General features: G+C 42.1%; 5 protein-coding genes across 15 annotated transcripts in view; 2 read left to right on the top strand and 3 right to left on the bottom strand.

The window, feature by feature from the left end:
* Positions 1-229: 229 nt before the first annotated feature.
* LOC6731440 (beta-1,3-galactosyltransferase 2) lies at positions 230-7283 on the bottom strand. Its single transcript, XM_016179751.3, has 4 exons — positions 6604-7283; positions 2325-2950; positions 2045-2266; positions 230-1630 (listed from the first exon to the last, which is right to left on the bottom strand). The coding sequence occupies exons 2-4, from the start codon at positions 2809-2811 to the stop codon at positions 576-578; spliced, it is 1764 nt and encodes a 587-aa protein (XP_016024071.1). The 5' UTR covers positions 2812-2950; positions 6604-7283; the 3' UTR covers positions 230-575.
* Positions 7284-7336: 53 nt separating this feature from the next.
* Positions 7337-8594, top strand: LOC6731439 (beta-lactamase-like protein 2 homolog). Its single transcript, XM_016178698.2, has 2 exons — positions 7337-7493; positions 7561-8594. The coding sequence occupies exon 2, from the start codon at positions 7578-7580 to the stop codon at positions 8454-8456; it is 879 nt and encodes a 292-aa protein (XP_016024070.1). The 5' UTR covers positions 7337-7493; positions 7561-7577; the 3' UTR covers positions 8457-8594.
* Positions 8538-10089, bottom strand: LOC6731438 (beta-1,3-galactosyltransferase 5). The gene is made up of 2 exons (XM_002078553.4): positions 9522-10089; positions 8538-9454 (listed from the first exon to the last, which is right to left on the bottom strand). Exons 1-2 carry the CDS (start codon positions 9865-9867, stop codon positions 8538-8540), a joined length of 1263 nt encoding a protein of 420 aa, XP_002078589.2. The 5' UTR covers positions 9868-10089.
* Positions 10090-10243: 154 nt separating this feature from the next.
* LOC6731437 (protein MON2 homolog) lies at positions 10244-17339 on the top strand. The gene is made up of 13 exons (XM_016178699.3): positions 10244-10581; positions 10836-10967; positions 11030-11566; positions 11774-12345; positions 12403-12833; positions 12896-13611; positions 13722-14060; positions 14140-14793; positions 14895-15082; positions 15248-15410; positions 15465-16387; positions 16453-16535; positions 16595-17339. Exons 1-13 carry the CDS (start codon positions 10459-10461, stop codon positions 16786-16788), a joined length of 5055 nt encoding a protein of 1684 aa, XP_016024069.1. The 5' UTR covers positions 10244-10458; the 3' UTR covers positions 16789-17339.
* An 846-nt stretch (positions 17340-18185) lies between these two features.
* The window catches only part of LOC6731436 (neuroplastin), a 32662-nt gene continuing 26103 nt past the window's right edge, over positions 18186-24744 (bottom strand). For 10 of the 11 annotated variants that reach the window (XM_039291851.2, XM_016179746.3, XM_039291845.2 and 7 more), the window contains one exon: positions 18186-23794. In XM_039291851.2, coding sequence (XP_039147785.1) covers positions 23767-23794 — 28 coding nt within the window. In that variant the 3' untranslated portion in view covers positions 18186-23766. Of the gene's footprint in view, positions 24470-24744 lie in introns of all 11 variants that reach the window. The other variant, XM_039291876.2, reaches the window with a different exon arrangement.

The raw sequence follows: 24744 nt of genomic DNA, 5'->3' as shown, positions 1-24744 counted from the left end.
TAGGGCCTGGAAAATACCAACATTCAGAAAGCAACAATATGGAACGATGAAAAAAAGAACAATTATTTATTTTTTGAATATTACGGCAATTTTGTCAAAGACTTCAAATATCCAAAACGATTAAGCTTCCGGGAAGATGTATTATTTGTTATTATTTAATTGTAGCTTAAGAATAAAAAGCTACAATTCCCACATGAGAAGCGGTTTGAAATGAAAAGGCACTTTATGATTCGTTCGATATACATTAATGTATTTAGAGTTAATATATAACCACAGTTATCGCTCAGTAATTATCATTTAAATAATGGCATTCAGAATGCTAAAATTAAACTACAGATGTTTTAAAATGTACTCGAATCGTTGTTGGATCGCATGCATATAGGCGGATGCAGAGATCGACAACAGAATTTGTGATATTTCTAGGACTTAGAGACTAGTCTAATTTTATAATCCTATATAGCTGCCTTTGCTAATCATTCTCTACTCCTACCATATTACATATATGTTCGCCCTTTTTCTCGAAAGACCACACTGTGTTCTTCATACCGGAAAAACTACACCCTAAACTTAAAATACTATTTACACTTGGTGGTCTGATCCAGCAGCTTTTTCCACAAATCGAATTGTTCGTTCGACTTGATCATGTGCACGCTGATTGCGTTGCGGATGTTGCACGGGTTGAACGAGATGCGTCGGTTGACGAACTCGTTCGCCTGCACCCGCTTAACATTAAGGCTCTTGGCTACTATGCCCGTGGTGAACACGTCCTCCAGCTTCAGATAAACGGTCTTCAGCGATCGCACGTAGAGTTCGTGCACAATGTCGCCGGTGAGTACGTAGGCGGGTCCAGTGGTGAAGGACGGGAACACTCCCGCCGCGAACTGGTCGACGGACACATAGTATTTGGATTTCTTATTGCGAATCGGTTTCCATTTCTTGGCCAAGCGGCCGTATATGGTACGCTTGTCCTTGTGCTTGTCCAGGAAGGTCAGCAGCTTGGGCACATTGATGAACATGTCGTCGTCCGTCTTGAGAATGTACTTTGCCTTCGGGCAATGCACATCTGCCCATTCCAGAGTCGATATTGTCTTGAGGGTGAGGTTGTTGTACGAGTCGATGAAGTTTCCTCGTATCAGATCACCATAGATGAAGTTCTCCTGGGTAAGCGCTTTGTTTATGGTGTCATTGGTGCCACGTCCTAGGACAAATGCCATGCCCACGTCCCTTCTCGTTCCGTAATGCATCCAAGTCTGCCGAATGGACATGCGGGCTGCATCATGAGACATTGCTGAGCTAATAAGAACCAGGAGCTTAATAAACTCTCCGCCTTTCGGACATATGCGCTCCGCATCGATCTCCTCATCCACGTGGCCTGGCTCGTAGAGTGTCTCGGTGGCCACTCCCTTGGAAGGATCCACAGGAGCACTTGGCACCACGCTCTTGGCTTTCGTTGTTTTCACAGGTGGCACTGGTGGTTTTGCTGATTTTGGCAGCGGGACTGCCGCCTCTTTCTTGGCTTCCTTAATTTCCTGTATCACCTTGGATTCCGGTTCTTGCTTTTCGGACTCAACGCCCGACACTTCCAGTTTACCGTCCACTGCGTTGAGTTGTGCCATATCCGATGGATTGCCTTTATTTAGAAAGAGAAACCACACCATTAATTGAAATGCAAACAAACACTCAAGCGAATTCTAGTCCGTCCCATAAACATCTGTTCGACAGTAATCCAATAGTATGAAACAATATGTCATGTTTACAGCGCTTTCATAATGAAACGCGAAACCTGGCCAAATAAGCGGACTGCACATTTCATTCTCCATTGCCGTGGAGTTATACAAATGGGTGCGCCGCCAACGCGTCTTTGTCTAAGCAAATGTTTTTCTTCGGAGTGGTTTTACATCAATAAAACAAAACAACTAAGGCAAATTGATACGCAAGTTGAAATAGGGTAAACAAAAAGAGGATCAATTTGAAGGAGAAACAAAACTAAACTGTTCATCGATCTAGTTGCGAATGTTGTACCTGTGTATAGTGTAATAATTACCTGTGCTACTGTTCGACGTGATGTTCTTCAGTATCCTATCGGCGTTCTCAATAAACTTTTGCAAATTGGAAGTGGGTATGAGGAGGTCGGCATCGGAAAGGCCTGGCTGCACCTGCGACTGTGACTGGGGCAGTTGTTGAGGTGGTGACTGGGCGGGAATCGATTGTTTAACAGCCAACGTGTCTGCAGAGCTGTTGTTGTTGGTGCTACTGTTGATGTTGCCTGTGGAATAAACATTATTAGCTTAATTAGCGCACACGCCTTAAGCGCACCCACTCACCTGTGATGCCATCAACACTCTGGCCATACTGCTGCTCCTCCAGCAGCTCATCCGCCATGACATTGGGCGTTTGGTCAGGCCCACCAACCTGGGGACTGGCGCCTGCGGAGCCACCGTCGAGCAGAGCATCCTCGTCGATGGTGGGCAGCCGATGCTGCGGATGCTTTTTGTGTATCTCCGCCTGTTGCGGCGGTGATTGTTGCGAGTGTCTGCTGGATACGCTTTGCTGCTTAGACGAACTTTCACCGGGCGGCGAATTGTATTCCTTATCCGTGCTATTGACTGGCGGCACTTGGTCCATCGGCAGTCGCCCCGGATGACCGCCAATCAGCTGCTGCGGCGGAGATGCCGCGGGGTGCACATGGTTCGCTGTGAGGGTGCTCGTCGTTGAGTACGAGGCGTAGATGAAAATGGTGAGGATCACCACGATTAGGACTAAAAAGAAGCGTAGCATGCGCGTGTTGTGAAGATTGGCCACAGCCGCCATGGTGGCACTTGCTAAATCTCTCAAATCTCAGTCAGTCTAGGTCTCAGTTTCAGTCTGGACTCCGCTTCTCGTCTTCAATTTGTGAGTATTTTGATAACGATCCCTCACGCTTGCAATTCCAACGACGAATGCGATGAAACTGCAATGAGAACACAACGGAAATAAAGGTAAACAACTGATTCAGCTGATTCAACTATAAAAATATGAACGTATATTAAGATATAGAAGGAGAGAGGTGCTTCTGTCCAGCGATTAGATCATTATTTCCGCAATAATAAAACAACAATAATAAAGGCAGTAACATTCGTTCAAAGCATTTAAGTGTATAATTAAATCGTAAATATTTTCTTATCCAATATAGAATGGTATTTCAAAGTCGAGCATGGCCAAATCGGTTTTGTTGCTTTTCTTACCATTGGCGAGGAATAATGCAAATATTTGTGTAGAGAGTGAACTAGTTGGAGTTCACTACCCAGAAAGATAGCGCTCTTGTGTACTTTAAGAATCGTTTACAAAAGAACACTAAAACGTAATTAATTGTTTCAGTTTTTTGCACAATAATTTTGAAAACTATAGTAAAGTCGATGCCTGGTTTTGAACTGAAAATCAGAAGAGGCAGTTGAGTGAATATGCGATTATATTTCAGAAAACACAAGCGAAGGGCTTGGCTGTTTTGTATGGTAATGGGAGTGACGAACTGAAAAGCATTTGGGAAGTTTCCGTGGGCTAATGAATTGCCAGAAAGAGGAGAACACACGCACAGCATCCAGAATCGTCACGACATCGCCATCGGCTGTGTCTCTACTTTGCATGCGCTCGAACAAGTCAACAACAGTCTTGACCCTATTCCGTGAATGAAGAGAACCCCAACGGAGGCAGAACAGAGCTCCAAGCACCGGACAGACCCATGCTCCATGCTCCAGGTGGCAGGGAACAAACCACTTGAGTCGCGTTCCATGGCCGGCTGGTCGATAAGATTTCGTATCGTTCGATCCCATCTGGGTATTTCAGGGCTTTCTCAGAAATCCAGTAGTCTTTATATGTATATCTATAGATTTATTGGGCATTTGCTCTGGGGCGCCATAAAAATAGTTGAAGTAGTTTGCGACAGCTCGATATAAAAATCAATACAACAGCAGGACTCAGAACCTCGTAACTCTTCTAACAACTTTCGATTTGGCCCCGAACCGTCTTGAATAGTCAATGAAAATCCCCATGCGTCACTGTGGGTAAGTGTGCTACCTTAATTGTTTGTCGATAAGCCAGTTCCTATCAATCTTATAACACAAATCTTATCTACTTGTCTAGCGGAGAATGGTAAGTCATATATGTATCTGACTCAAATACCTCATGTTTATTTATTTGCACACAATGTTTGTTGGATAATTAATTCTTTACTTAAAGCCAAAAATAAAATAGAACGACAGATAAAAGTTAACGATTAAACATCTCAAAAGATCAAAACATGCAAATATGCTATTAAACTTGATTTGATTTTAATGCTGTTGCCATTATAGTTTTAGCCTTCATAAGTGTAATGAAGATAGTCGTCTTCTTTTTATTATTATTATTATTTGTTTACACGTGTCTAGCTATCAAATAACTGCCATGAAATGACGATAGAAACATTTTTGCCAAAACACCACTTATCTTACTTGCTACCTTTTACCTATGATTAAAAATCGTTTTGATTTCAAACAATTAAAAAGTTTTTGAAATTTATCTTATCTTTGCGGAGGTGAAGGAACACCTTAAGTCGCAATTCGGCAAGGTAAAACCCAATCGAATTTATGTGTTGTCTGTTTTTCCTTCTATAGAATGCGAACTTCTTAAAAGATGCATTTAATAAAAGATATAAATTGCAAGAGATGCATTTTCGTTATCGCCTGACCAAGTTAAATGCAAAGCTGATAAGGCAATGGCTAACTTCTAAGAATTTTGGCTTATCAATTAATTATTATCACTACAAATTTACTGTCCCACAACATTTATTATTTCTTTATTGCGATAATGCTATACTGAACGGCGTACACTGACATTTAATTAAAATAGTTTCGCCAAATATTTGGTCAACTAATGCACGTTTATCAGTCAAATGGGCTGATCAACTTCATCGATGTGGTCTGGCTTGGTCAACAGTCAGCCGGGAACCGGAAAGAATAGCCACGAGTACGAGCACAATGGAATTTTTTTTGGGGGGCTAAATCCGACAATGTCGTATCGTGTTTATGGCTTATCGTGAAGCTGAACGAACAGACACACACATAGTACAGCAAAATTCTATTTCCATTTGGATCCGCAGCGTGACGTGCAGCGCATTGATAAGAGATAACCCTTTGTTTTTCCATCAAGAGTGAAAGTGTGGCTTATCTTGCGCGATGAGATGAATCACTCACTATGAATTGGTTAATTACAGTTTGTAAATCGCTGAATATGTATGCATCTTACTTTGAATTTCTGCAATAATCGCAACTCGTTTCTTATCAGACTTTCATTTCCCTTGCGGGATATAAACTTAAAAACATATGTTAAATATGCTATGAACTAAAGGTTCCCTTCTAGCAACTTTTTATCAGCACAAACTTTGTATTCTCTTCATAATTAAATCTATAAACAGTAAGAAATTTAATGTTCTCCATGGATTTCTAACCAGTTCCCATAACTCACTAGGCATATAATTGTTCAATTTAAAGAACTTTGACTGTAATTGTTCCACATGTTTCAGCAGTTGCTTTTAGTGCCTTGTAATTGTGTGCGAAATTACCAAAGAGCCGTGAAATTTGACGAGAGCGCGTAATTTGATGAAGTGTAACTCGGATTCAGCGGAAAAAGTTGGAGGCTTCGCGAGGCGAGTGGTGAGCGGAAGTGGATCCAAGCTTCCAATCCGGCTGGCGGTCGGTTATATATTTTTTTTTTTCGTGGCCCCACTCCGACTCTGCTAATAAGTACAATGAACCGCAGATAATCGCCGGTTGGACGGCAAACGGGTTTTCGGGCGTCTCGAAACTATCTTCATCTCCAACGGCCCACTATCAATCACAGTTTGGACCAGGAAGATTCAGCTGGACTCCGGATCGTGCTAATGAAAGTCTTCAAAATAAATGGCAACGAAGTGCCTGCAGAGTCGTATAAATTTCAACTAAAATCTGCATTCCCACTTGTTGGAAGTTAAGAGCCCTGTTTTATTTGTTTTTAAAACACCGACTTCACTTAATCACATAGATGTGGTTCTTAAGTTGCATAGTGCTTAAACTTTTCCTCAAATCATTTTAAATGCAAATTGAAGTAGAGAAATAAAAATGGTTCTTCAAATGCATTTTTTGTGCTCTTAACAAGCAGAACTTACTAAGGAATTAATGAGAAAGCGGAAACCTTCTATTCGTTGATAAGAAAGTTTTTGGAACGCATTTCTGGGACTCTACAGAATATTGTAGAACTTCGAGAAATTAACGATAATGAAGGGATAATAATTTGATTTCTTAGAAATTGAGCATTATTGGAGTCCAAGCCAGTGATACGAGTAAGACCTCATCGACGTGGAGGTTAGGTGGCGTTAATGAAACCTCCACTTGACTTGGGCTCGCTGGTGGTGCAATGTCCGGCCGTGGAGTTTGGAAATGTGCGCTCGTCGGTTGCTTAAGCAGACGTAAATGTGTGTTAATAAAATAACAGAAAAAACCAACGAAACAAAAACCCTAGGCAACGCATCGTCATCGTTGCGTCGCCGAGTCTCGTTGCCCATCCGAAATCTTGGAATCTCCGGGCAGCCAGACTCACTCATTATAAACTTACCTCCCAGTGCGGTTTTAGCTGCGTCTCTCTTCCTCGTTCGCTGGAATCTGAGATGGTGCTATTGTTGGACCAGGGTCAAGCATAATTACTTGCTTGCCTGCTTATTTTTAGTGCTTATTTAACGTTAATAAATATGCCTTTTGTTGACAATTAGCGATGATGAATTGCTATCGTTGTTGTTGTGGTTACTCTTCTGTTATCCTAATGCTTGTTGTTGTTGCTGTTGTTGGGCCCCAGGCGCCACCACGGAAATCGTGTGCCTTGGGGAATTTTTTTCTATCTGGTTATAGTTTTGCGCGTATTTCGGCATTAATCGATTTTAATAACGCCAGCCCGTTTCATTAGTCATGCGGGGCATGTTTTATAAATAAATAAGCATTAACACCTTGGCAAACGAAGCGATTTGTTGTTGTTGCTGCGAAGCACAGATTTTGATTTAATTTCGCGTTGCCCTCGATTTTTTCGGGAGTTTTTCGCTTGCAATCTGCTGATGAAACGCGGCTTTTTAACACTTTTAGGGCTTTGCACAATTCGCTGCGTTACAGCGGCCGCAAATATTCCAATTTTTTCCTCCTTTTTTGTGGGAACACCATTACTCCCACTTCCGAAAACCAAACCGATTTTGTTCGCGATTAGCTCAACATTAGTGATGTACAACAACATCGATAAGTTAAAAATCTATGTTTTACTTTCGATAAGTCGATAACTGTGCCAACATGCATATGTTATGGTCACCCTATGACGGTTAACAGCACTGTAGACCAACAGCTGTTTAATTTGCAGCAGTATAATAGCGCCTTTCTTGATAAGACCAAAGTTCACTAAAACCCTGAATAAATTGGACCCTATTATTGTCTTCCTTAAGTGTTTCATATTCCTTATTAATTTATGTAAGTAAATAAATAAGATAGCTACGTTCATTGTGCAGAGTAATCGGCATACTTATCGCTTTCTTAGATTTAGTGAACGAAGAGATGGCGCTGATTCCGGCTGTTACCAGACTCACCTCCTCCGTAATTCGGATACTGGGCTGCAATCCCAGTCCGATGACGCTCCAGGGCACCAATACGTACCTCCTCGGCAGTGGCAGTAGGAGAATCTTGATCGACACTGGCGACGAAGACGTGCCGCAGTACATCGCTCACCTGGGAGATGTGCTGCAGCAGGAAAAGGCCTCCATCGACACCATTCTGCTGACCCACTGGCACCACGACCATGTCGGCGGCGTCAAGAGCATTGTGGGTACTAAATTGGCCGACAAGGATTGCCGGGTATTCAAGTTTGGGCGTACAGATGCCCCAGATGTGTGTCCCGAGATACCGACGGATATCAAGCTCCATCCGCTAGCACACAACCAAGAGTTCACCACGGAGGGGGCGAATGTGCGGGTGGTTCACACACCCGGTCACACCACCGATCATGTGGTGCTGGCCATGAACGAGGGCACACTCTTCAGCGGCGATTGCATCCTGGGCGAGGGCACCGCCGTCTTCGAGGACCTATTTGAGTACATGAAAAGCCTGGAGAAGATATTAAACATCAAGCCGCAGCGTATCTTTCCAGGCCACGGCAATGTCATTGAGGAGCCGATCGGCAAGATTGAGTACTACATTAACCATCGCAACCAGCGCGAGCAGCAAATCCTGCAGTTCTTCGTTCAGCGGCCCAACGAAAGTTTGCAGGCTATGGACGTCGTGAAGGTGGTCTACAAGGAGACACCAGAAAATCTTTGGCCCGCCGCCGCCTACAACGTGAACCACCATCTAAGCAAGCTGGCGAAGGAGGGAAAGCTGCGGCTCAGCAAGTCGGCGGATGAAGAGTTCTATGTGTACCAGCCAACCAGCGCGCTCTAAATGCTTGATTTTCTTATTTTATTTTGTTGAGCGTATATAAATATTTGTTTGTATAAAATTGTTAAATAATTTCCATTTTCTTTATACCTTGTTATCACACTTTATGGTGTCATCTAATAGCATATTCCACAAGGTAAACTGTTCGTTATTCCTTACCATATGGATGGTAATTTTGTCGCGGATATGGCACGCCTCGAATTTCGTCCGGGAGTTGGCCATCTCGCGCACATTTACCCGCCGGATGTCCAGACTTTCAGCCACAATGCCCGTGGTGAAGACATCTTCCAGCTTTAAGAATGCGGTATTCAGCGATTGGACATACAGATCATGAACAATGTCACCAGTGAGCAGGTAGGCGGGTCCGGTGGTGAAGTGGGGAAACGTAGGCTTTCCATACTGAGCGTTGGATATGTGATATTTAGACCACCTGTTTCGAATGGGTTTCCAATTTTGGGCCAGTCGTCCGTAAATCGTTCTATTGGCTTTGAGCGTGCTGATGAGGGTCAACAACTTCGGCACATTGATGAACATGTCGTCGTCCGTCTTGAGAACGTACTTAGCCTTCGGACAGTGAAGATCAGCCCATTCCAGCAGAGAGATGGTCTTTAGAGTGAGATTGTTGTACGAGTCTATGAAGTGCCCTCTTATCAGATCCTGGTACATAAAATCCTCCTGATCGATGGCCTTCTTCACCGACTTGTTTTTGTCTTTTCCCAGGACGAATGCCATGCCCACGTCCCGTCTGCTGCCGTAGTGCATCCAAGTCTGCCGTATGGACATTCTGGCTGCCGAATGCCGAAGGGATGAGGTTATTAAAACTAACAACTGCGTGGATAACCCCTTTTGCGGACATATTCTTTCCATATCAATCTCACTGTCCAGGTGACCAGGTTTGTAGATAGCTTTCACAAGCGGCATTCGGACGGGAACGTCGGTATCTATTGAGAACAACACCACTGGTTTCCTTGCTAAAATATCTTTTGAGTCTAGCAGGTCATCTGTGGAAGAAAAACAAAGTAACAACTTCAAAATAGGTCGACAAATGAATAATTAAATACTTCTCACCCTGGAGCTTATCCTTATCAATTCTTCTGCTTCTAATTGACGCAATAGAATCTGCAACATTTATATTTTCATCAATAGTTGTATAGATATCCTTGTTGCCTCCACTGCTGTTTTCTGAAATTTGGACGGCGAATCCACCGTCGAAATCTTTTATAGGCTCCTTAAAGGATCTTAGCCGTATAGATTGGCCCACTAACTGCATTCCGGGATTCTTGGACACTACATCAGGTTTCGCTGACGTAAAATAGTCGACTTTTTCTATTACCCCTACTTTGGAAACGTACGTGAAGACAGTAAAGCTGACAAGGATTAGAATCAGGATGCAGCGCAGCAGTCGGCCAGCCATGGCTATAAGTTAGTTCTAGTTTTCCGGGAATGTAACCGCTCTACAAGGTGGATTTGAACCAAGCACCCAAAAGTCATGTTTATAAAGTTCGCTTAAATAGGCAAAACATGAAAAGCATACTTGACTTGACACTTTATTTTTTAGTCTTATCATAGTTGTGAAATCCTTTTTGGATGCTGTATTTATGGTATTGAATGTATATGGGTTTTTTGATTAGGGCCTCATCCTGGCAAAGATACTTCTTCCTTGCCATTATCTATATTTTCCGTTTCCGGCGACCCACAAAATTTCACCGAAACTCCTGCTCTGTTAAGGGCGCTTTTCAGGCCACTGTTGATGATGGTTCTGCTTATGTTAGTTAACATGACCAGCTCGCGTTGCCAACCACTAGCAACTCTGCACTGTGTACGTCAGCTGTCAAAACGAATCACAATTTTTTCACGGCTTTTATTGTGCGCTGCATTATTATTGCATTTTCCAGAGTCCAAAGTGGTTGCGTAGCATATGCGTGGATCGGTCGCGCTACTTAAATGTCGCACGCATCCGGTGCAGTGAGTGTCAAGTGACCAGGAGCGAGTACAACCAGTGACCATGTCGTTTGTGGGCGGGGGCGGGTGCGGTGGCCAGGACGTGCACAAGTTTGTGGAGGCCCTGCAGGCGGATTTCAAGACCCTCTCGCTGGAGACCAAGAAGAAGTATCCTCAGATCAAGGAGGTGAGTCCTGCTGACGTGTGATTCACGGCCGTGGTTGTCTAATTGCGGCACTTATCCGCCGACACACGAGTGTGTGTCACCCAACAACCCAGTTGGGTGGTGGTGGTAGGACGTCGGTGGGCGGGGGGTGGTTTGCTCTGGTTCCACCTGTGCTTGCTCTACGCAATTATGAAATTGATAGCCAGCGCATATGAAATTGTTTTTATGACATTTCCACCTGCCCATTAACTCTAACGTTTCCAATTCCCAATCAGGCGTGCGAGGAGGCCATTTCCAAGCTCTGCACAGCTGGCAGCAGCCAGCAAAACTCGGTGTACTACACCGTCAACCAGATACTCTATCCGCTGGTGCAGGGATGCGAGACCAAGGACCTCAAGATCATCAAGGTAGGAGCAGTCATTTTACTATATAGTAATTATATCTAATTGCTTTGCCATTTCTTTTCCAGTTTTGCTTGGGCATGATGCAACGGCTTATCACCCAGCAGGTGGTGGACCAGAAGGGCGCCCTATACATCACCAACGCACTGTGGACCCTGATGGAGAACAACATCGAGGAAGTCAAAGTGCTGCAAACAGTAACTCTTTTGCTGACCACCAATACGGTGGTGCACGGCGACACATTGGCCAAGGCCCTAGTTCTGTGCTTTCGCCTGCACTACGCCAAAAATCCCACAATTGTGAATACGGCCGGTGCCACCATCCGTCAGCTGGTGTCCCTGGTGTTTGAGCGAGTGTACCTGGAGAAAGACTCGGTTTCCAGTCTCCAGCAGCAACAGTCCAGTGGTGCGCCAGCTGAGGGAGAGGGCGGAAATCAGGATGTGCAAACCTTTGCTTCGGATGCATTCCTGCTATTTCAGGATCTAGTTCAGCTGGTTAACGCGGATCAGCCCTACTGGCTGTTGGGCATGACCGAAATGACGCGCACCTTTGGTCTGGAGTTACTTGAGGCCGTGCTGACCAACTTCAGTGCCGTGTTTCACGAGGTATGTTTGCAAATCGGGCTAGACGACTTTCAAGTCTTTCAATTTCCATTACTTAAACAATTGTGCCACTTCTGTGGGCGTTTAGATCAGAAAATAAGCAAAAGCAAGTCTGAAATTTCAGAGTTTCAAAGGTTCACTTTTTGATTTCATATATTAGGCACACATTTAATATAACTATATACATTAATTAATTCCTTTTTTCAATAGAGTAACGACTTCCGACTGCTACTTAAGGAACGAGTCTGTGCCTTGGTCATAAAGCTCTTCTCGCCAAACGTCAAGCATCGCCAGCTGCCTGCACCAAGCAATGGAAACGCTCCTGTGCCGGCCGAGAAACCCTATTTCCCAATCAGCATGCGATTGCTGCGCCTTGTGGCTATACTTATACAAAAATACCACACCATACTGGTAACAGAGTGTGAGATCTTTCTGTCGCTGATTATCAAGTTCTTGGATCCGGATAAGCCAGCTTGGCAGCGTGCCCTGGCCCTTGAGGTTATCCACAAGCTGGTGACGCGCTCTTCACTGATTGCATTCTTCTGCAAGTCGTACGACTTAAAAAATCATGCCACCAACATTGTGCACGACATGATTGCTGCCATGGGCAGCTATATAAGATATTCCCTGATTAATGCATCGGCCATGCTGAATGGCCAGCAGAATGGAGTCGCCAATTCGCTGACTGCCATGTCGGGAAGCAATCAATGTGGCTTCATGTTCCGAGGTGCTTACCTTCCCTTGGTAGCCACTTATGCGCCAGGCGTCTCAAAGGCGGTTTAGTAAGTTGAAATATCAGCTTATTTGCTTAAAATCTTATTAACAATTTTATTTTTCAGCTTGGAAATGTTGGATAAGATAGATGCATCGAATATTCCCGACAGTTATGGTATCTCGGTTGGGCATGCTATTCTACTGGATATGACCCGATCGATTGGAGGTGTCATTCAGCGAACCCCAGAGCTTCATCCCAGCCACAATACGGCAGTGATCACTGAGGAGGAGCACAAGCCTCTGTGCCTCCAACTGGTGAATTCCAGCTGGTCTGCCCTTCTCAGCGCTTTTATTCCGTTGGTGGAGACGTCGATTGACGAGGCCACCACGGAGAATATCCTCAAGGCTATGCAAAATTATGCAGCTCTGTGCGGAATGCTGGAGCAACTGCAGCCCCGAGACGCCTTTATTATGGCCATGTGCCGCGCCTCCTTTCCGCCCCACTATGCCATGTCCATATTTGCCAATACCACACAGTCGGATGGTGACCTAAGATGTGAGTACCGAATTGTATATACTTATTGCAAAGCAAAGCTTAACGAAACCTTTCATTTACAGGTCACACGCGCAGTGGTAGTCAAGATCTAAGCAGCCAGTTCATCAATAGCTGTAGTGGCGATGCAGGAGACTTCCGACCCCAGATCGTGGCTGTGGGCACACCACTGCCATCGGCATCGCTGCCCCACAGCGTGATGCAGGCGCCCGTGATGCTGACTAACAAGAATCTACAGTGTATGCGAGCTATTCTTTTCCTGGCGCACAACAATGGTGGTATTTTGGGTACCTCCTGGCACATTGTGCTGCAGACGCTGCAGCACCTAGTGTGGATCTTGGGGCTGAAGCCTTCTACCGGAGGCAGTCTTCAGGCCATGCCAAAGCCAGCTGTGGAGGCCAATGTGGGAATTCAAACGGCAGTGATGGCTGATCTTCCGGTGCTGTCACAAATGCTTAGCCAGCTGTTCGAGTCCAGTCAATATCTGGACGACGTAGCGCTGCATCATTTGATCGATGCGTTGTGCAAACTCTCCCACGAGGCCATGGAACTGGCGTATGCCAATCGGGAACCATCGCTTTTTGCAGTAGCCAAACTGCTAGAGACTGGCCTAGTGAATATGCCCCGCATAAAGGTATTGTGGCGACCACTTACAAATCACCTGCTGGAGGTGTGCCAACATCGACACATTCGAATGCGGGAGTGGGGCGTGGAAGCCATTACCTACCTGGTTAAGTCTGCCCTACAGTTCAAGCACAAAACGCCGCTCAAGGAGAACATGGTAAGATTACCCTTCTGTATTTCTTTAACAATTTATGTAGAACGTCACTGAAAAGTGTTTTAAAGAAATAGTACCACAACAAAATGCAAATGTACCCCTTTCTCGTTTAGGAACTACAAACAATGCTGCTGAGTCCTCTCTCTGAGTTGTCCACTGTCCTGCACGCAGATGTACGTCAGCGACAGCTGGATTGCGTCCTTCAGATCCTAAACACTGCTGGGGAAATCCTCTCCTTTGGCTGGCCAGCCATTATTGAGATCATTGGTGCTGTAAACGAGCACCATGGCGAGCCGTTAATTCGCACAGCATTCCAATGCCTGCAGCTGGTTATCACAGATTTCCTGACCGTGATGCCATGGCGGTGTCTGCCCCTGTGCATCAGCACTGCTGCTAAGTTCGGCTCCCAGACCCAGGAATTGAATATTTCTCTAACGGCTATCGGTCTCATGGTAAGATATGTTATACATCTTAGATAAACTATTGCATACATAGTATTATTGAGTTGTTAATTGTGTACTTTGATTGCAGTGGAATATTTCAGACTTCTTTAATCAAAACCAAGACAAGCTAATGTCCACTCAGCTGCAGGATGTGTCCATTCTGCCCGACTTCCCAGGCACAGTGAAGATGCCGCAGTTCGATAAGTTGTGGATGTGCTTGTACGCCAAGCTGGGCGAGCTGTGTGTGGATCTGCGTCCGGCGGTGCGTAAATCGGCCGGCCAGACGCTCTTCTCCACCATCTCCGCCCACGGCAGCCTGCTTAATCCGCCCACGTGGCAGGCGCTGGTCTGGCAAGTTCTCTTCCCGCTGCTGGACAACGTGCGTGCTCTAAGCAGCTCGGCCAGCAACGAGAAGGTGGACGCCAGTGGCAACATTCTTATCCATCACTCGCGCAACACCGCCCAGAAGCAGTGGGCAGAAACGCAGGTGCTGACTCTATCGGGCGTCTGCAGGGTGTTCAATACAAAACGGGAGCTGCTTCAGATGCTGGGTGATTTTGAGCGAGCCTGGTCCCTAATCCTAGAGTTCATCCAGAATGCTGCGCTGAGCAAAAATGGTGAAGTTTCACTTGCTGCCCTAAAGTCTCTACAGGAGATCATGTACCACAATACAGCAGAGCGAACGGAGAGGGCATTGAAGGATCCTCAGACGGCCCAGGAGCAGGACGAGGAAATTTGGACCGTGAGTAGTCTAGAGATTAAGATGCGATAGTTGTCACCCAAAGTGGTTGTCTTTTGTACATTTGTACTAAATGGACTTTTGTCTTCGCTATTTTTGAGCAGATTGCTTGGAACATTTGGCTTAGCATTGGCATGGAGAGCACCAAAATGTCCACATCGACCTCAACGAAGTTGCAGCAGCAAAATAGCAATGGCGCCGAAACTCAGGAGGACTTTTACATTCCCAGTCAGGCCTTCCTCACCGCCCTGATCCAAATCTTTCCCGCCATTTTTCAGCACATTCAAGTCAAGTTAGTAGACAGACCTACATAGGAAGAACGCATTGTCATAAATTCCCCAATAATATCTATCAGATCTTTTCATTTTAAATTTGGTGATTTATACATTTGCTATGCTTAATATCTTTTTGGTTTTTTTGCTTCAACAAAATTAATTTATATTTGAAATGCTTTCAGATTTAGTGCAGCAGACTTTGACAAGTTCTGCACGGTACTGACGAACGCTGTGTGCATTCCCGTCCAGACTGATGCGGTTCCTTACATCATGTCCACTGTGTCGGACACCCTGTTGACGCCGCTACACGATGGCATTCTCGATTGCATGGAACTTATACAGAAGGCAAGCATTTACAAGACAATCCATTATAATAAATAATTAATAATCTTTAAATAGGAGGCGACAAAAACCGATTCCCACATCAGCCAGCTTATCCCTGCCATTTTCCGGCAGTTGCTGATCTTCAGTAAATTCGCTTGCGCACCGCCCACATTCCAGCAGAGTGTGGAGCACAAGTATGCCAAGACCTCGGGCCACTATGCCAACAATGCCTCCGTTGAGGTGGTCAGCATGAACTACATACCTTTCGGGGAGAAGTCAATCAGTATTTGCGTGAAGCTTTACCAGACCACGGCCACCGAGGATCCGGTTGTGCAGGAGCAGATTCTGCATGACATCGTCAAGGCTCTGCGCACGCCGCTGGCAATGAAGTACAAATGTCTGTCCTCTAGCACATGGAAGCTGGCCATTTCCAGTCTGATTAGCGTGTTGCATACTGGCCTCAAGGTGGCGCGAGCTAAGCCGCAGCATTTCGCAAGCTTGTGGGACGATTTGGCCGACACCCTGGACAAGTTCCTGTTTCCGGCGAGTGTGTGCACCATCGAGGATCGCGGACTCGAGGAGATCGTGCTGGATGAAACGATCGATTGCCAGGTTATTGAGCTGCTGAGGGACGAGGTGTTGCCGCACTCCCACGAAATGCCACACCAGTTTATCATGCAGATCGTAGTGCTGCTGAACAAGGGTTCTATACACTCCGCCTCAGACACGAACATTTGCTACGAATCCGACTGGAAGCTGCGCGAGATATTTGCCAAAACGTGTTTCGAGACCCTTCTGCAGTTCTCGCTGCTAGAGGACCATGCCAACACCAACAACAATCGTCTCAACGCCAATGTGTTGGCTGCTGGGGCCGCGGGAGCAGGTGGCAAGGACTTTGCCGGCAGGCTAGCAGTCACCGCCCTGTTGCATCGATTCCAAGAGGTGCTCAAACGGTTTAACGACGATGAGAGACAAAGCGGAAAGTGCCCGCTTCCAAGGTAAGATTAGACTAAAAATAGTCCTCGAATACTTATATGACTCATGTAAATTACTTTGTTGTCAGGTTCCGGCTATCAGAGATATCGTTTGTGCTAAAAGCCATTGCAACACTTGTGGTATCCATGAAAAAAGCGCCAGCATCAAAGGGTAAAATATACACGACTTACCTAAGATTCAATGCAACTTACATGTTTCATTTCTCGCAGTCAACAAGCCGGCTTGGGATCAGTTGATTGGCCTGTATCCATACCTGGTGGACTGCACCACAACAACGTCGCCGGAAGTGTCGAGATCGCTGCGCGAAGCACTGCTCCAGTACACGGACTTGCTGCAGGCGCCACGATCCTGCGCAGCGGCCACATCAAACGACAATGTAATACAATCGAATGGACAAGAGTGAAAGTATGCCTAGACACAGACAGAGACCAAGTCCACATCCAGACTGGTGACAGCTGTGCGATGTTTTTCTTAGTTGTTTAAGCGCGAACCGTTTGAATATATATTTATTTTGTGCATAAATTATGAATGTTAATCTTAGCCCTCCCTCGCATAGATGTAACGACTAAGCATCTATGTACTTACATACATACCTAAACATATATATATATATTTATATTTGTAAAAGTATTTTGTAGTTGAGCTATGAAGTATACAATAGGTCTATCCGGCGTTGCCCCGAAGCCGAATAACCATGATAAAACCCTACGAACCGCTTGGCACAGGAACGAAACGCAGTCAGCTGATTCCTTTAGTACCTTTTCGAGACGCAAAGACAAAGAACTATATAAGCTATGGCTAATACCTATACAAATCTAACTACGATCTATTTGTGTAGCGCATTTTAAAGTACAGACTTGCGTGTTATCTGAATCAAATATTAACCATTAACCATGATGCAACCAACCAACTTTGTAGTGACGTTTTTAAATAAAGCAAAAATTATTATTACCACCTGTTAAGCGTTGTTAATTTATGACGTCAGATTGGTCTTATCGCCAACCTCCAGTTGGATGGACGGCTGCCTCGACGACAAGTTTGCCTCGTCGGTTACCTGAGCACACACATCTTCTGTTGCCCCATCCTCATCGCATCCGCAGTGTGGAGCCACCTTGAGCTGCCCCGACATGGAATTCTTTCGACTTGGCAACTGGTTTGTATTTGCGAAATGGGGTTACTGATTACTCTTGTTATGTTTGGCAAAATAAACTGTATGCGACTACATAATAAATATTTATCTCACTGAAAGTCCTCTTGTTAGCAGTTATGTCAAAATTGGTAGCAAATTCGTATTACCAATTTGGACATGTATGTACCTACCTTTTGGATTCCGCTTGTGCGTTTAGATCAGCGAAAGTGCAAGGTTTTAATCTAAATAAAATTTTTATTTTAATTTGTTTTGTTTCATTTTTTTTGTCGGTTTTCTGTTTTTGTTTTCATTTTAATCGGTATAATAAGTATAATAACATTTTTTGTTGTTCTTGTTTTCATTATTATTATTACTGTTAATGTTAATGTTTTTATAGTTTTTTGTTTTCTTTTGGTTTTAATATTAGAATTAGGCAATCGAGTTTAATACTACCTTCGTTTTAAATATTATGCAACGAATTTTTGGGTTTCTTTTCCATCTCATGATTTTTGTTTATGAATTTTTAAATGTATATATTTAATAAACTCATTTCCGTTCTGGCTAGGCAACTTCATGTGTGTCCGGGCAGCAGCCGCACACTCCGTTGCTGTCTCGTATATTTTTTTGGATTTTATATTTTTATGTTCTTGCTTTTGTTTTATGTGCTTGTCAACTCTTTTGGTTTTTATTTTTTTTTTTTTTGTTTTTATTTTTTACTTAATGCCGTGGGCGCTTAATGTACAGTTGCCTTGTAAAAATGTACAATTCAAGCGCTTGCTTTAAAATATTTGTTTTTTTTTTTTGTGGTTTTTCGGTCTTTATTTGTTATTAATCTATATTAGCTGAAAGTTGCTTTTCAACTCTGCCCTATAAATCACTTTTAATAATAAATAGCCGCCACGCCGCCTTGGTTGCTCCTTCTGTTTGGTTTGGGTTAGCTATTTACTTGTTTAGCGCTTGTAATTAACATTTTTGTCGTGTTCTCATTATGTTTAACCTTTGTTTTAATTTCATGGGCTTAGATATAATACAATTTGTTGTTTATTATACTGCACTAACGGTCTCGTTCGGCTCACTTTCACTTAATTTACTAACTGCCTCTTTTCGGGGATTTTTCAAGTTCTAACTGCCAGCGGCTGCAAATTCTCAATTTCTCCATATCTCCACTTCATTTCTCCACTTTGATTTCGCTTAAACTGGCTTAAACTTTTAACTTGGTTGTTGTCCGCCATGTAATATTTAGTTAATGACTTGTGTGTTCGTGTATGTATGCGTGTGTTTAATGGTTTAACAATAGTTTAGTTTTAGTTTAGTTTAGTTACTAATTTAGTGTAGCACATCCGTGAGATGAGACGAGATTTGCGTGTTTAGTTTCCGGGACTTTTGGTTTTGGGGATAGGGGTTTGTTTCTTTCGTCGGGCGTTCGATCTAAAAAACTCTATTTATATATATATGTAATGTATGTATATATAGTATGTATGTTTATAGTATGTTTTGTATGTATATTAATTTATCTGGTTTAATTAGTATTTGTTAAACAAAAGTAACGCAAGAGATTTCATTTAGTGCTAAAAACAAGTGTATGCTTATGTAAGTATTCGGCCTCGGTCCCGGTTTCCCCGGACCTAATCCTCCATTATAATTATATTTATATCATATAATGTCTATGTAAAGAGATGTTCGGTAGATAGGCGTAAAGAGCGCAGTTTTCTTCTTATTGGAAATTCGTAAAGTTCGTTAGAAATCTGATGAAAGTTTCATTAAAGTTTTCTTTTGTTTTTTGTTTTTTGGTTTGTCTCTCAATTTATTCGATAAACTCTTTACATTAAATTACTTAGCTAAATTGTTGGGTTCTTTTCACCATCTTCTGCTTATTTCGTTTTTTTTTTTTTGTATTTTGTTCGGTTTTTTTTCGGATTTGTTTTTGCCATAGCCATACAAAATGTTGTGTTTCTTTAATGTATAACTTTAAGTACATATACATGCTCGTACATACACATATGTATTCCTTTGGTTTTAGTTTAATGAACACTTTGTTGGGTTCAATTTCAATATTAGTTTAAAAAGTTAGTTATAGTTTAAGATTAGCGTTGGTTTTACATTTTCTTGGTTTGGTTTTGGTTTTGTTTTAGGTTTAGGTTTAGAAAAAGTTCTGCTTGTCGAAATTAATATAGTTAAGAAGCGCTGTGCCCTGTTGACTTGTTTGTGATTTCTCTTCGGTCTAGATTTAGGATTAGGTCTAGTTTTAGCTTCGGTTTCCATAATTCATTATCTATGTATTTGTATGTATATATGTAATTTATATAAATTGCTAAAAATCATAGTTTTATCGATTAGTATTCTGAAACGGTTTCGAGTTCGCTCTAGTTGAAGACATTTCGCATAGGGTTGCGCCGGAATCATTTGGAATCCTTTCCCGGGACCTGGTATCGAGTTCTATTTTGGTTATCATACGGCGAAGTCTGGCTAGGAGAGGGGCGGGGGTCTGGCACTTAATTGATTTGATCTGCTTGTCATTTTAACTCCCCTAAAGGCTTATGCGGTTAGCTATCCTATATATCTAGCTCATCCCGGAAGGATTCCATCTGCCTCCGGCGGCCCATGTGTGTGTTTTGTGTGACATTCGGTTACTAGCGTGGATTACAGAATATTTAACTGCACTCGGCTCTTCGGTTTCGGTTTTGGTATCGGTTTTTATGGCGAACCGTGTTTACCCGTAGTTCTAACTGGTTTCTAGAGTGCTGATGTCACACCCGCTTTAAGGCCAAGTCACACGTTTTGCTCAAAGACGCCGATAAGGGAAATGATTTAAAAGGTAAATTATACGTTAATGTTTGGTTTTTATTTCTACTGAAACCCTAAGGCAATTATTTGTTTTCCTACAGTGTCTCTCCTACAGATTTCATTAGCACTACTCTGGGCGCCTGCGGAAAACAAAGTTCGGTTTTTCTGGGTTCGGTTCGCAGGAATCTCAGCCTGGCCGGCTGATGGCTCCTCCACCATATACTCATTTCCATATCTATCGGAAGCTAGCTCCTTCCCAGAGCCGGAATTCATACAAAATGTGTGACTTGCCAGTGAGTCCGTCCGCCAAAAAGAATATTTTTGAATAAACATACATTTGGCTCTGATTTCGCGTACAATGTGTTTTGGAGCTGCAAGTGAATTCAATGCCATAACAAGTGTTGAAATTGTAGGTTTCATTGCATAATGATAGTATAACTTTGGGGGCATTTGTCATTTTTGCTGTTTTTGGGTTTTACAGCTCCGAAACGCACTGTACGGGAAGTCGAAGAGAGACAGTTGTGATTTAATTTTCAAATATACAAGCTCTAAGTTGCATACTCGCTGCTGCGGAAATACATATGTATATAAAACCGAGGACCTTCCTGAATTTCGAACCTAACCTGTCAATTGTATCTATCAATCGTGGGAATACCGATGCGAACCGCTTTTCTGGCTTAGGTTTAGTCTTAGCTTTCGTTTCGGCTTGTGATTTAACTCCCCTCGACATTTGGCTTATGCGTCTAATTAAAAGTACATGTAATTGTTAATATTATTTATTTATATGTTATATATATAATATATATAAGGTTCCTTCTTGTGTAACTCAACTAGAGCTCCGTCCGATGTTCACATCTAGCTGCTCTACTCATGAAGCGACTACCGCGTGAGATTCAAAAGTGTGTGCCAAGAAATTCTGCATTTGTTGATTATACTGTTCGATAGTTAGCAACAATTGATGGGTAAACAATGGATCGTTGTCGGTCGGTGATCGGTAAATGATAGGGGAGACCTGACCATAAGATAAAAATGGGTATGGATGTGCAGTTCCACGGGTTGGTGAGTGAGTTGTGGTGCAGTGGAGGCGTCATATGTTCTATCTGAGGATTTGTAGTTAGGATACACGATTTGTTTGTTGTCAGGCTTAGTAGTTTGTCGTTTGTTTTCTGTACAAAAAGACATACAATACTGCGTATGTGGTTGTTTGTATATAGGTGTATATTTTATAAGTATGTATAGTTTCCGTTTGGTTTTTGCATCCTTTCGTTAGTATGTTGTTGTATATATATATATTTAAGTACATATATATAGCATAGTTGACGAGTGTTCCGAAGTTGATTTTGGTTTGGTTTGCTTTAAAGTTAGTTACGTGTGTATGGTTAGTTGTTCATGTTGTTGCTGTTGTTGTGGGTAACATTACGTCATACAATATAGCAGTAAATAGGTATCGTAGCTGTTGTTGTTCGTGTTGTTGGGTTCGCTTTTCAGTTCAAAGAGGTTCAAGGACGTCTGGGATGTTTTCTAGGGGAGTCGGTTGGTCGGATGGATCCAAGCCCAGAAGTAAAAAAAAAAATGAAGGGGGTTCAGAGGCGAAGTAAGGGGTAGGGGCTCACTTTAATGTACAGTTATGCATAATATATCAATTGTAATACAAGTAGTAGTTGTTGTTGTCATTAATAGTTGTTATACACAAATAAGCCACAAAAACTGTACAACAATTGTACATGAATAAAAAACTTATGCACGAGAATTTATCGACGGTTTCCAAAAAGTCTCCTCTCTAGGCTATTATTTACCTTTCCCCACTTCATCTATTTTTGTAATTCATCGCATATGTATATAACTATGTAATCGAACATGCACACACACACACGTGATCTATATATATATGTATGTATATATATAGTAATTATATATATATATATTCTTTATTTATATATATAACAAGAACATTTCTTTGTTGGTTTTATCAAGGGTTCTGTTTATTATGCTCATTTAGTTTACTATACAAATCGTCTCGTCTTCTATCATTTAACATAATTTCATTTCATTAACTTGATCGTTTTGCTGAGAACACAGTTTACTATGTAAATATTTAAAGCTTTGGTGGCGGCGAAAAAATCAACAACGAAAGGTTCACGAAAATGAAAACGTACATATTTAACCAAAATTAAAGTCATACAAATTTATAATTTATGATTACGAGTTAGGGTGTGAATTGAAGACCGCTTAAGTTCTTTCGCAATTCGATTTTTATACACATACATTATACATACATAAACAACCGAACTTAACAACAACAGAAATGAATTAACAGAGCTTATGATTTCTTTTTGTATTTGTTTTTAGTTCTTAGTGTGTTTTGATTTTGGTTTTTTAGTTTTTTTTGTTTACCAAAAATGAGGCTAAGCAAATAGTACTGAACTTTACAAGTTTTGGCAGTACGCATCTGATTTACGTCCATCCTCTTCTCCTAAAATTATGCAATATACAATGTTCTCGCTTCCAACGCTTCGTCTACCTTTCCATCATCAGCTACTAGTTGTGGTATTAATCCTTTAAAAATATACTCATAACGCGCTACTTAATTGTTTAAAAAGTTCATCTTCAGTTTTTCTCAATACACCGTATTAACTAAGTTAAATAAACAAAGTTCTTTCAACGTCGTTTGCAAACGGTCTCCCATTTAATCGAGTTCCATCCTGTTCTCCTCCGCCATCTTGCTCTCAGATGTGGCTGCTGTTACTTCCGCTTCCGCTTTGCTTCTTCTGCGTTCTTTGCTAAGTTCCGTCTCGAACTGAAAACTAACCTCAAAATATCGCTACCTAAAAAATCATAGTCGTATAAAGAGTCCTCCTGCTAGGAAAGAGAGAGACAGAGCCTCGCTTCTACGGTGAGTCGGGCAGAGACAGAAGAAAGTGCCCTTTCTTCAGCTTTTATCAACTTTTTAGGTTATGTACAATATTATTCTGTTGTTCGGGTGGAGGGTGCGTGGGAAAAGGGGTGGCATGTGCGACATTTTTGCTTGGAGTTAACGATTCACTTTAAGGTTAATTGCTAAAGTTCCTTTATTCTGCCATCGTCTATTCATATTCTCTTATTAGTGTTCGTTTAACTGCTATCACTTTCCATTTTAATATTATTTTAGATTTACTTCGGTTTCCTCTTGTTTAATATTAATTGTTTGCTTTTCCTTTATATTTCATTAATAAAATACAATTTTGCTAAACAAATTTTGCTGTTTTGCTGGGGCTGGGAAATTGGGACAGGGACATGGATACACAACTTTCTCTCTTGTGACTGTTTTCCTTATTTCGGTATCATTACCATGCTCGATCTCGCTAGTTTTATGTAGTTTATGTAATGTTTTTAATGCATTTTACTTTCAGTTAGTGGGTTTTTGCTCATATTTATATTGTTTAATTTGTTATTTTTTATACGGTGTGTTCTTTCTTTTACTTAGGAATTTTAATCATAATTTCTCCTTTTCTTTTTCCTGCAATAAAGAATAAATTGCAAAAATCACTTGAATTAGTTTGGAGGTCTTGAGTGATGGTTTGCTCATGTTGTTGTGATTGGATTGGGGTTTTATCAACGAATTTGAATAAAGTCAACGTAAAATGTCAAGGTCACAGATAGATTTTATAATAGAGGGGATCGCATTCAAATACTCAATGAACTTGTCTATGCTCCAATGCAAAATAAGTTAATAATAAACAAATAGTTAAAATGGTTTGTTAGTACAAAAATTAGACTACTTTGGTTGTTGCTGTTGCAGATGCCGTAGATGTTGCTATTGCTATTCCGATTGTTAGTAGGTTTTTTTTACTATTTTTGGTAAATTATTGCAGTGATTGTTGTTTTTGGAGTTGTAGTTGTTGATGTTAGTTGACGCTGGGCACATTTTGGATCAGATTTATTTAGTCAAGGCGGGTTCATGGAGAATTGATCGAGGGCGAGGTTTTTATTTTGGGGTTGTTTTCGTTTTTGGTGGTGGCATTCGGTTTTTGGTTTTTTAGATTTGAATTTTCAGTTTTTTTGATGATGATTGCAGAAAACAGTCAACCAATCAATCGATCGAATCAAGCAGCAGGTTCTCCCACATGTTTTCAGTTTTTGTTTTAGGATTTCTCATTCAAATTAGTTTTAACTAGAGAGCGAACTTGATCAACTACTCAAAAGAAATGTTGGTTTATTCGACAATTCATATGGATAGTTATGGGAAAATAAGAAAAGAATGAAAGATACATTTGATTAGCTTTCCATGATTATCAGCTAGGACGAATCACTCAGAGATACCGAAAATCGTCAAGAACAGCAAAACATAAGTCAATCAGCAACTGAAACCAAATCAGAAGTAAAACAAAGATTCACTGGGGATATTTGACCCCATTTATAAGGCAGGCGCAGGCAAGCAGAAATCAGGATCTAAGAAATAAAAGAGAG

Source organism: Drosophila simulans, chromosome 2L, assembly GCF_016746395.2.
Source record: "Drosophila simulans strain w501 chromosome 2L, Prin_Dsim_3.1, whole genome shotgun sequence".
Classification (NCBI taxonomy): Eukaryota; Metazoa; Arthropoda; class Insecta; order Diptera; family Drosophilidae; genus Drosophila; species Drosophila simulans.
The sequence above is the reverse complement of the archived record's forward strand: the minus strand, read 5'-3'. Positions and strand labels throughout refer to the sequence as shown.